The sequence below is a fragment of the Thunnus albacares genome, chromosome 15 (assembly GCF_914725855.1).
Source record: "Thunnus albacares chromosome 15, fThuAlb1.1, whole genome shotgun sequence".
NCBI lineage: Eukaryota > Metazoa > Chordata > Actinopteri > Scombriformes > Scombridae > Thunnus > Thunnus albacares.
The window spans coordinates 30,272,141-30,284,412 of NC_058120.1; the positions used below are offsets into that span (position 1 = coordinate 30,272,141).

At 45.4% G+C, this 12,272-nt stretch overlaps 1 protein-coding gene across 1 annotated transcript in view; it reads right to left on the bottom strand.

Annotated features, from left to right (window-relative positions):
• Positions 1-3,927: 3,927 nt before the first annotated feature.
• Positions 3,928-12,272, bottom strand: part of mapkbp1 (mitogen-activated protein kinase binding protein 1) — a 51,527-nt gene continuing 43,182 nt past the window's right edge. The window contains exons 18-31 of the mRNA XM_044374523.1: positions 12,134-12,197; positions 11,534-11,662; positions 11,012-11,139; positions 10,429-10,478; positions 10,138-10,290; positions 9,802-9,939; positions 9,446-9,573; positions 8,504-8,628; positions 7,471-7,677; positions 7,210-7,291; positions 6,605-6,993; positions 5,127-5,945; positions 4,840-4,925; positions 3,928-4,728 (exon numbers count right to left, since the gene is read on the bottom strand). Of these exons, the coding sequence (XP_044230458.1) occupies positions 4,486-4,728; positions 4,840-4,925; positions 5,127-5,945; positions 6,605-6,993; positions 7,210-7,291; positions 7,471-7,677; positions 8,504-8,628; positions 9,446-9,573; positions 9,802-9,939; positions 10,138-10,290; positions 10,429-10,478; positions 11,012-11,139; positions 11,534-11,662; positions 12,134-12,197 (2,741 nt within the window). The 3' untranslated portion in view covers positions 3,928-4,485. The remainder of the gene's footprint in view (positions 4,729-4,839; positions 4,926-5,126; positions 5,946-6,604; positions 6,994-7,209; positions 7,292-7,470; positions 7,678-8,503; positions 8,629-9,445; positions 9,574-9,801; positions 9,940-10,137; positions 10,291-10,428; positions 10,479-11,011; positions 11,140-11,533; positions 11,663-12,133; positions 12,198-12,272) is intronic.

Sequence of the window (12,272 nt, forward strand, 5' to 3'; positions counted from 1 at the left end):
ATCCAGCAGCAATACAAACTAATATATAAACAGATAATTACTGAATTACCACTGTAGTACAGAGAATTACTACTGTAGTACAGAGAATTATTACTGTAGTACAGAGAATAACCACTGTAGTACAGAGAATTACTGCTGTAGTACAGAGAATTACTACTGTAGTACAGAGAATTACTACTGTAGTACAGAGAATTATTACTGTAGTACAGAGAATAACCACTGTAGTACAGAGAATTACTGCTGTAGTACAGAGAATTACTGCTGTAGTACAGAGAATTACTACTGTAGTACAGAGAATTATTACTGTAGTACAGAGAATAACCACTGTAGTACAGATAATTACCACTGTAGTACAGAGAATTACTACTGTAGTACAGAGAATTACTACTGTAGTACAGAGAAATTACTACTGTAGTACAGAGAATTACTACTGTAGTACAGATAATTATTACTGTAGTACAGATAATTACTACTGTAGTACTGAGAATTACCACTGTAGTACAGAGAATTACCACTGTAGTACAGATAATTACCACTGTAGTACAGAGAATTACTACTGTAGTACAGAGAAATTACTACTGTAGTACAGAGAATTACTACTGTAGTACAGATAATTACCACTGTAGTACAGAGAATTACTGCTGTAGTACAGAGAATTATTACTGTAGTACAGAGAATAACCACTGTAGTACAGATAATTACCACTGTAGTACAGATAATTATTACTGTAGTACAGATAATTACCACTGTAGTACAGAGAATTACTACTGTAGTACAGAGAATTACTACTGTAGTACAGATAATTATTACTGTAGTACAGATAATTACCACTGTAGTACAAAGAATTACTACTGTAGTACAGATAATTATTACTGTAGTACAGATAATTACCACTGTAGTACAGAGAATTATTACTGTAGTACAGATAATTACCACTGTAGTACAGAGAATTACTACTGTAGTACAGATAATTATTACTGTAGTACAGATAATTACCACTGTAGTACAGAGAATTACTACTGTAGTACAGATAATTATTACTGTAGTACAGATAATTACCACTGTAGTACAGAGAATTACTACTGTAGTACAGATAATTATTACTGTAGTACAGATAATTACCACTGTAGTACAGAGAATTACTACTGTAGTACAGATAATTACCACTGTAGTACAGAGAATTACTACTGTAGTACAGAGAATTACTACTGTAGTACTGACATTTGTTGTAGGGCTCGATGGAAGTTTAAATACATCATCTTGTTGCAAAGGGTGCGTTTGATTTGTTTGTTGTGAGAGTAAGTTAATGTCACAGATGTGTAAAAAGTAAAAGAAAACAGTTTCCTCAGAAAGCCAAACATCAAAGTGTCAAACTTTTATTAAATTTTGACAAAAAACATTAAAATATTTCAAACTGAACAAACAGTTTGTGAAGAAAAGTCAGTGTGAACAACAAACTGTTAAAACCCCAAAAAGTGTTTCTAATAACAATTATAAAAATGTACATCCTCCATTAATCATCAATAACAAAAAGAAAAGACTTCATGGCGCTCAGTCTGGACTCTGGTTCAGTAGTGTAACAGCTCATTAACATAATAAATACAAACTGATGTAAAGACACTTCCTGTATGAGCTCAGTTCAGATTTTTAGCTTAATCATAATATTAACAATCATAATTAAAGTCATCGATTCACTTTTACTTTACAGCACAAACAAATCTTCTCAGAGTCAAATTAAACGTATCAGTCGTGACAAAAGTCTGCTGGATTGGTCCAAAACACTCAGCTGTCAATCATCTGTTGGTCATGTGACTCAGACCTCAGTGTCATGCTGCGTTCATGTCATCTGGGAGTTATTGTAATTACCAGTTTCTGACTTGTAAACTGCGCGTTGACATCACAGTCGTAATTATGAAGCATAAAATAATAATAATAATAATAATAATAATAATAATAATAATAATAATAATAATAATAATGTTAGTGTCTGAAAAACAAACATGGACTGAGGTCGTTGAATTGATCAGATATGATCTGTTTTATTGCAGCCGTCTGATGACGTGAATCTTTCCATCACATATGATGAACACATGAACACGTCTTCAGCGTTTAAGAAACGTCAGATTTCAGACTCACTGTGTCCCAAATCCATCCTCCATATCGTACACCGTATATATACTAATAATACTATGTGGTTTTATACTAACAGGAAATGATGTAATCAGGCTGTGACCTCAGGATGTTACCGCCGGTTAAAAGTAACAAAAAGACAGAAAAGTCTTCAGTTTACTGACGTGTTTCTGTTTCAACAGCTTTACAGTCTGAACACTGACTGTTATTGATGATTAACTGTCACATTTATCTCAGTAACTAAATCTTCAATAATATCTGAAAACGGCGTCCTCACAGTTACTTACAAAACTAAACAGGATTATGAGTTAGAGCTGCAACAATTAATCAATTAGTTAATCAACTATTTTGATCTTAGATTAATCTTTAGATTCTCTGGTTGCAGCTTGTTAAATGTGAATATTTTCTGTGACAGGAAACTGAATCTTTGGGAAACTTTGATCCACATTTTTCACCATTTTCTGACATTTTATGGACCAAACGACTAATCAACAGATTAATCAAAGATGTCATATTTATTTACTATATTCAGGAGAAACAGCTGGAGGAACATGAAACCAACATTCAGACTGAAGACAGCACAAATGATTGATTGATTGATTGATTGATTGATTCAGTAATTAATAATAGTTTTATGTCTTATTTTGCTAAAACAGGAAACTCAAAGTAAAGGACTGAAGGTGGAACACACTGATGAGTGAAATGACGTCAGTTGTGTGCAGTCTGGATTCGGGACGCAGCGCTAACATGCTAGTAACATGCTAGTAACATGCTAGTAACATGCTAGTAACATGCTAGTAACATGCTAGTAACATGCTAGTAACATGCTAATGTGTAGCAGGTATAATGTATGTTTACCATGCTCACCACCTTAGTTTAGCGTGTTAGTGTGCAAACATTTGCTAATTAGCAGTAAACACAGAGAACAGCTGAGGCTGATGGGAATGTCGTTAGTGTTGCAGGTAGACAGTTTAAATAAAGTTTCAGGAGTTTTCTCGTCACTGCTGCGAGGCTGAAACACTTATAAATTAAAATTTAACAATGAAACTTGGATAAACTGATGAAGACAACTCTTTCTGTGTTTCCATGGTTACAGAGAACAGGAAGTGAAGTCGATAAAAAGAACAGAAAATAAAAAATAAATCCCACTCGAACCGTCGTCCTTCGCGTCTCCAACAGGAAGTCAAAACTGAAAATGTACATCAAACAAAAGAACAATAAAGTTTGTTCTCATATTGCTGTTTGCTCCTTTAAGAAGTCCTTCCCCCCCCATACTAGCACCAACATGTCTACAGTAATCAATAATCAATAATCCAACGATCCTTCAGATTGACGGGACACAAAGCAGGAAACAGGAAGTGAAGAGTTCAGAACGATCAAAGGAAAACAGTCTTTAAAAAACAACTTCTAGAAAACGTCAGTTCAGTTTCTACAAAACAGGAAAATGATCCGTCGTCCTTTAAGACAGAAAGATTCTTGCATAACAATAAAAAAGGAATAAAAATACCAGATAAAATCAAAATGGCTTCAGATCCTTCATCTGTGAAGACGAGGAGGAGGAGGAGGAGGAGGAGGAGGAGGAGGAGGAGGAGGAGGTGAAGAAGAGATGTACATTAAATGAGAAGGACAAAGAAAGAGCTGCAGCGATTAGTTCTAAAGAAAATCAATCAACTATTTTGATAATTGATTGATTGTTTTGAGTCATTATTAAACTGAAGATCAAAACAAAACATTTTATGGACTAAACAACTAATCAATTCATCCAGAAAATAATCAACAGATTAATTGATAATTAAAATAATCGATAGTTGCAGCAGGATGGAGAGGAAGAGGAGGAGGAGGAAGAGGAGAAAAAGAAGATGGTTTTTGGATGAAGAGGAAAGGGACTCAGATGAAGTTTGAGGTCTTCACGGGTCCAAACTCTACTCAGTCTGATGGGGTCAGAGGTCAGAGGTCAGAGGTCAGGGGTCAACATGTCTGACAGTATCAGCTCTGATCATGTGATCAATCAGCGCAGGAGGAAGAGGAAGATGAAGGTAAAACTCATCAGCTGTTTGTCTGGTTTTCTAGAGTTTGAGCTGATTTATGCAGTTAAATATTAAACAGGTTCGAACTTCGTCTTTTATTGTTTGTTGTTGTTGTTGTTTACTGTGTCTTTGAAGCAAATAAACAAATGATTTTAGTTTCTATGACTTTACGTTTATACTCGTGGTTTTATTCTGATGATTAGAATAAATCTGTTAACGTGTTGCAGCCGTGAAGACCTCGACTCATCGACTGATGATCAGCAGATACAGGAGGAGGAAGAGGAGGAGGAGGAGGATGATGAAGAGGAGGATGATGAGGCTGGGAGGTCTAGCTGCTGTTGTGGATCCTCTGCTGAACGGCCTGCAGCAGCAGCAGAGAATATTCCTCCAGCAGAGCCGCCGTCTTCACCTCCCCCACCCCCCCCAGCAGCCCCCCCTCCACTCCCAGCATGCCCGGCGCGCTGAGCGGCAGCGAGTCTAGCTCCGCCCTCATGGCCTGGAAGGCCTCGGATAGGACGACAGCCATCTGATGCTGCTCAGGGGCGGAGTCATCTGGACAGGAGCCGCTCACCTGGAGAGACAGGTGATCATTGAACCAACAAACAAACAAACAAACAAACAAACAAACAAACTGCATCTTTCCTGTTCGATTGTTTACATTTATCGGTGACGTGTGACTCACCTTCCTGTACAGGTGTGTTGCTCTCTTAAAGCAGCTCTGCAGCTCATTGGTCAGAGCTCTGCAGGTCTCCACACTGATTGGCTGGTCTGGAGAGAGAGAGAGAGAGAGAGAGGTAAGGTCACTCTACCAACAAACGCTGACAGCTGATTGGCTCCTCTGCCTCCACACACACACACACACACACACACACACACACACACACACAACCCTTCAGACTGATGTTTGTCTTAAAAACTGTTCAGTGATGAAGGCACGAGGAAGAAGAGGAGGAGGAGGAGAATCCAAACCTGCATCATCTCTCTGCTCCACACCGCCGTCGCCTGCAGCAGTCTGAGGCTCCTCTTCCTGCGGGGGCGGAGTCAGAGGAGAGACGGAGACAGGAGGCGGCCGAGACGAGGAGGAGGAGGAGGAGGAGGAGGAAGAGGCGGCGGTCTTGGCGGGGGGCGAGAAGGAGGCAAGGGAGAGTTTGTCAGGCAGCGGTCTGCTGCCACCGGGGACGCGAGCCTGCAGACCGCGGGGGGGAGGCGCCACCTGGTTACCATGGTTACCCAGAGAGGAGGGGGAGGTGACAACAACGGGGACGACAGCAGCGTGAGGGGGCGTGGCCAGAGCTGCGTTTGAGGGCACCACAGCAACAAGAGGAGGTGGAGCCTCTTTGACCTGAGAAGAAGAAGAGGAGGAGGAGGAGGAGGAGGAGGAGGAGGTTACTGCCACCGCCGCTGCTGCTGGTGCTGATGATGCTGATGATGTCACTGCTGGATCCTCAGCGGGTTCGTTGAGGCTGTCGCCCATGGAGACGGAGCGGGATATCTTGGCCATGGAGCTGGCGGTCGGGCTCATGTAGGAGCGCGACGCTGACGCGGTCGAAGACGAGGAGGAGGAAGATTTCCTGGGCGTGGCGGCAGCCGCGGCAGTCAAGGTGACCGCGGCTGTTTCCTGCTGGGGGGAGCGAGGGGAGGCCGGGCTAGGTCTCTGAGAGGGCGGGGCTGTGGAGGGGGGGCGTCTGGGGGAGGAGGGGAGGGTAGTGGGACGCTGCGGGGGGAGGAGGAGCTGAGAGGAGGCGTCTCTGGACGGACGACAGGTCGACAGGGAGGCAGAGGCGTCACCTGAGAGAGACATGAACACATGAACCTTCAGGGTGACAAACAGCTGACAGGTGAGTCGTGTTTACATGGTGACACCTGTGTCACATGTTACCTGTGTCACATGTTACCTGTGTCACATGTTGTGTCACATGTTACCTGTGTCACATGTTACCTGTGTCACATGTTGTGTCACATGTTACCTGTGTCACATGTTACCTGTGTCACATGTTGTGTCACATGTTACCTGTGTCACATGTCACCTGTGTCACATGTCACCTGTGTCACATGTTACCTGTGTCACATGTTACGTGTGTCACATGTTACCTGTGTCACATGTTGTGTCACATGTTACCTGTGTCACATGTTACGTGTGTCACATGTTACCTGTGTCACATGTTGTGTCACATGTTACCTGTGTCACATGTTGTGTCACATGTTACCTGTGTCACATGTTGTGTCACATGTTACCTGTGTCACATGTCACCTGTGTCACATGTTGTGTCACATGTTACGTGTGTCACATGTTACGTGTGTCACATGTTACCTGTGTCACATGTTACCCGTGTCACATGTTACCTGTGTCACATGTTGTGTCACATGTCACCTGTGTCACATGTTACCTGTGTCACATGTTACCTGTGTCACATGTTGTGTCACATGTTACGTGTGTCACATGTTACCTGTGTCACTCAGCAGGCTGCTGACTGATTGGGCCTTCCTGAGTCCAGAGGAGGAGTTCAGGTGTGAGGCGGCGGCCCGGGCCGTTGGGCCCAGGTTCCTCTTGGACTCCACGGCTGTCTGGACCTTCTTCTTCAGCGGGGAGGGACGGAGGGTCTGCGGGGCCGAGGACGCCTCCTCCTCCGCCCGGCCCGGGAGCTGGTTCTGGACCTGAGGAGGCTGGGTTTGGTCCTGGTTCTGGGTTTGGTCCTGGTTCCACGATACCCTCCTGTCCTGGGTCCGGTTCTGGTTCTGCTCCATCAGAGGTCGGACCTCAGAAACTAGAGGGCGGGTCTTCACCTCCCCTCCTCCTCCTCCAGTAGTCCGAGAGGGAAGAGGAGCCACAGCCCGACTGAGAGGAAACAAGGATGAAGACGAGATGAAGGATCCTGAGTTTATATCAGCTCAGTCTGTCCACCTTCTCTTCACACAGACACATTTATATATTATCTATTATTCTTCCGATTGATTGGGACATGACTGAAGACTTTAAAATGAGACTCAGTGAATGTGTCCTGATCAGAGTATTGATCATGGTAGTGATTGATTATCGGAGTGATGTTTTTACCTTCCAGCTGAATTCTGGGACAGAAACCTGGAGGAGATGCTGAGACTCTCGCTGGAGCTGTGAGACGCTCTGCTCGGACTTCCTGTTGAAACACCAGATCACATCAGATCACATGAGGTTGATTGAGGTGAGGTCAGGTGAGGTCAGGTGAGGTCAGGTGAGGTCAGGTGGGGTCAGGTGGGGTCAGGTGAGGTCAGGTGAGGTCAGGTGGGGTCAGGTGAGGTCAGGTGAGGTCAGGGATTGGCTGAGGTGTGTTTGTACCTGAGCCTGCGAGGTCGGCCAGTGTGACGAAGTGTTCCTTCAGGAAAGCTTCCTGGTCTGGAGTCTGAGGGACGAGCTGAGACACTCTGACCTCCCCTCCTCCTCCTCCTCCTCCTCCTCCTCCTCCTCCTCCCTCCTCTTCATCCTCCTCCATCTCCAGCTCAGAGGAGTTTCCATCCCCACTAACAGGCTCAATGTGCTCCGAGTCTGAGAGAGAAACAGTGAGACTGATTATACACATTCATACCTGTCTGTCTGTCTGTCTGTCTGTCGTCTGTCTGTCGTCTGTCTGTCTGTTGTCTGTCTGTCTGTCTGTCTGTCTGTCTGTCTGTCTGTCGTCTGTCTGTCTGTCTGTCTGTCTGTCTGTCTGTCTGTCTGTCTGTCTGTCGTCTGTCTGTCTGTCTGTCTGTCTGTCTGTCTGTCGTCTGTCTGTCTGTCTGTCTGTCTGTCTGTCTGTCTGTCTGTCGTCTGTCTGTCTGTCTGTCGTCTGTCTGTCTGTCTGTTGTCTGTCTGTCTGTCTGTCTGTCTGTCTGTCTGTCTGTCTGTCTGTTGTCTGTCTGTCTGTCTGTCTGTCTGTCTGTCTGTCTGTCTGTCTGTCGTCTGTCTGTCTGTCTGTCTGTCTGTCTGTCTGTCTGTCTGTCGTCTGTCTGTCTGTCTGTCTGTCTGTCTGTCTGTCTGTCGTCTGTCTGTCTGTCTGTCGTCTGTCTGTCTGTCTGTCTGTCTGTCTGTCTGTCTGTCGTCTGTCTGTCTGTCTGTCTGTCTGTCTGTCGTCTGTCTGTCTGTCTGTCTGTCTGTCTGTCTGTCTGTCTGTCTGTCGTCTGTCTGTCTGTCTGTCTGTCTGTCTGTCTGTCATCTGTCTGTCTGTCTGTCTGTCGTCTGTCTGTCTTTCTGTCTGTCTGTCTGTCGTCTGTCTGTCTTTCTGTCTGTCTGTCTGTCGGTCGTCTGTCTGTCTGTCTGTCTGTCTGTCTGTCTGTCTGTCGTCTGTCTGTCTGTCTGTCTGTCTGTCTGTCTGTCTGTCGTCTGTCTGTCTCACCGTCTCCTGCACGTCTGTCTGGACTCGACAGTCTGGAGTTGAATCCCAGTGAGCAGCCGCTGTCTGGACTGGGTTTGTCCTGACGTCCACCCGCAGCAGGACACGCCTCCTTCACCTGGAACTCACTGACATCAGGGGGCGGGGTTAACAGAGGGCGGGGTTAGTTATCATTGTTCCTAACAAACAGAATCTGTGGGCTCTTCTCATTTCTCTATTTTGTTTCTCCTCGTCTCCTCCTACCTGTGACCCAGACATCATGTTTAAGGACGTCTCGATTCCTAAAATGCATCTCGAGGAGCGAGGATGCACAGGTGTGTCCTTTACACACGTTTTTTCGTGACGTATAACAGAGGTGTAACACACAACTAAAGATCATAACGTATGACGTCTGTACATTCTTTACACCACGTTGTGATTTGAATCTAAAGTTCCAGCGATCATAGAAACAGATGATGCAGCATCGACTCCTCTCTCCTCATGTCTCCTCCTCACCTCCTCTGCTTGCATCTCAGGTGGGAGGGACTGAGCCGCGAGAGGAGGAGGTGAGGAGGTGAGGAGGAGGAGAGGAGAGGTGGAGAGGAGAGGTGGAGAGGAGGAGAGGTGGAGAGGAGGAGAGGAGGAGAGGAGGAGAGGTGGAGAGGAGAGGAGAGGTGGAGAGGAGGAGAGGAGAGGTGGAGAGGAGGTGAGGAGGAGGTGAGGAGGAGAGGTGGAGAGGAGGTGAGGAGAGGTGGAGAGGAGGAGAGGTGGAGAGGAGAGGAGAGGAGGTGAGGAGAGGTGGAGGAGAGGAGAGGTGGAGGAGAGGAGAGGTGGAGAGGAGAGGTGAGGAGAGGAGGAGGAGAGGAGAGGAGGTGAGGAGGAGAGGAGGAGGAGAGGAGGGAAGGAGTCAAAGATGTACAAACAGAGAAGTGAGAAGAGGAGTCTGTGATGATGAAGCTTTCCTACCTTCCTGCCAGGCTCACTCTGTCCTCCCATTGGTCAGGATACAGCACCGGGTCCTCCCTGTCTGGGCTCTGATTGGACAGTAGGATGAAGTCTGGCCTCTGATTGGTCCTCTCCTCGCCGTCCTCCGCCTGGTCGAACAGACAGAGAGGAACATGCTTCTGATCAAATATTCTACACTTAAAGGCCACATACTCGCTGGTTCAGGTGTTTTTGATCATATCTCATGGTCTTCTTCAGCAAAACCGTCCCTGAACAGAGACTAAGTTGTCTTTGTTGAAGAAGATCATGAGATGCAGTCAAAAGCTCCAGTAAAGGCTGGTAAGTGAACCTTGAGGTTAGCGTGCTTGTTCTCTCACCCATGCAGTGGTGACCTGCAGGCTGACGGTGCTCCCCAGCTCCTGATTGGTCCTGCTATGATGCCCCGCCTCCAGACCCTGGCCCCTCCTCCTCAGGCTACAGGGGGAGGTCCCAACATCGAGGGGGCGTGTCTTCACCTGGGGGGGCGGGGCAAAAGGTCAGAATGTTTTTCCTCGATTTATTATTTCAGATTCTTCTCTAAACAAATGTGACTGAACAGAAGTCGTCGCCATGGTTACTGAATCCTCCTCCTGCTGCTGCTGCTGTCCGTCCAGCTTCATGGTTATAAGTATTTTATTTTGTAAATATTGATTGTATTTCGGTGATCAGCTGACCTCGCTCTGCTCCGCCTGCAGCTCCTCTGGTCTGTCGGGACAGAACGAGTCCAGCAGTCTCAGGTCCAACATGGATTTCACCATCAGAACTCCGTCAGCGCTGCCCGTCCTCCTGGACCAGCGGCGGCGAGGGAGTCGACCCGCCGACGCCTCCTGAAGAGTCACAAAGAGACAAAGTGATGGAGTCGCTGTCGCAGCTGTTTAAGAGTTTAAACTTCCTGCTGCTCTGATCTGAGATTCACATCCAGCAGACAGACAGTCTTCACAAGGTCAAAGGTCACGTCTGCTCACCTTCCTGCAGCTCTGAGGGTCCAGAGAGTTGAACTTCTCATCAGACGGATCTGCAGGAAAAAAACAAAACAGGAAACATTTACTTTAAATCAGCTGCTCATCTTTTCCCGCAGCTCTGGTGTTTTTACTCTTATTTCCCACAACGATCACAAGACGTCATCCAGCAACACGAGGACAGAAACATACAGAAATGTTTCATCCATGTCCACTGAATCTGTTTCTGTCTCACTAAACTGTTCACAATAAAAAGAAGAAAACAAAATAAAACTAATTTTTCTTCTAGAAACAGTTTCAGCAGTTTATCAGCTCTCTGCTCTCTGAACAATATAGAAACATTTTTATTCATACTATAAAATATCTGACACTGATGGAAAGAAAATAATGTTAAATGATAGAAGTTAATATCAGCTGATTGATCACAGATCAATAACTGTGTTTACATGGAGAGTTTGATTCCTTCCAAAATAAACATTCATATGATGATCAGTTTCCTCCTTAAACAACGTCAACAAACACCTGAACATGTGATGTCATCAGTTCTCCCGCTAATGCTTTAGTGTGCTGCGTAACCACGGTAACAGACCTGTCTCCTCCTCCAGGCTTCCTGTCGTGACCATATAAGGGCAGACGAGCTCTTCCTCCTCCTCCTCTTCCTCCTCCTTATCGCTGTCAGACGACATGGTGACGACACGCGGAGACGACGCCTCCCTGCTGCTCACACATGCACACACACACGCACACACACGCACGCACACACACACACACTCAATAACATGTATGTGTATTTTTAACATGTAAACTGTCAGTGTTGTCGGTTTGTCACCATTTTTTGTTTGAAATCTGAGTGTAAAACTTTCTAAAGTTACAGGTCACCCTCTTTGTTGAATGCTGTTACTATGGCAACAGGTGTTGTTCAGCCTCAGTTTACCTGTAAACATGACATCATCTACAGATGATTCTTTAGTTTTTCATTGTTGACAAAAGTTGTGATATCTTATTTAAAGATGGCCGACAGCTCATATTTTCATCATGTTTTTAAAAATAAACATTCGACACACACGTTTCACGTCTGATCAGCAGCCGTGACACAAAGCTGAACCGTCACCTGAGGTTTCCCGGCCGTTGCTGAGGTGCATTCTGGGAGTTCTGGGTGCTGTTGGGAGGTCGGAGGTCAGCGAGTCGCTGCCTCATCCTGATGGTCAACTCTGGACTGAGACGCCACACAAAGATACAGCTGCACACACACACACACACACACACACACACACACACACACACACACACACACAAACACACACACACACACACACACACACACACACACACACACACACACACACAGGTTCACACAGTTTTACTTTATATTAGATTTAATATATTAGTGTATAACATGAACAAATAGAAATAATTACAAGCAACGACACAATAAGTTTGCAGAAGTTGTGCGACGACTCTGCAGGTTTATCAGTGATTCATAAGTGATGGAAAGATTCACATCAGTGCAGCAGCATAAAGGTTCACGATGCCTCACTGACAGACCTGCAGACCTGTCTCTGGATACAGGAAGTCTGAACAACACCTCCATAACTGAGGGTAAGGGTGAGGCTAAAATGGGTCGTCATGACAACAGTATTGGATGGAAACACACATGATTAGTATTAACTTTGGTAAGTTTATTGAGCGTGTTGGTGCAGGTGAGGCGTACCTGTCTCCAGAGACGGTGATCAGGTGTCTGCAGTCGCTGCTGAACTTCAGACCTGTTACGATCTCTGAGACACACAGACAGACAGCCAATCACAGTCCAGCATATACATCATATACACATAAACAGACACGCATACTTA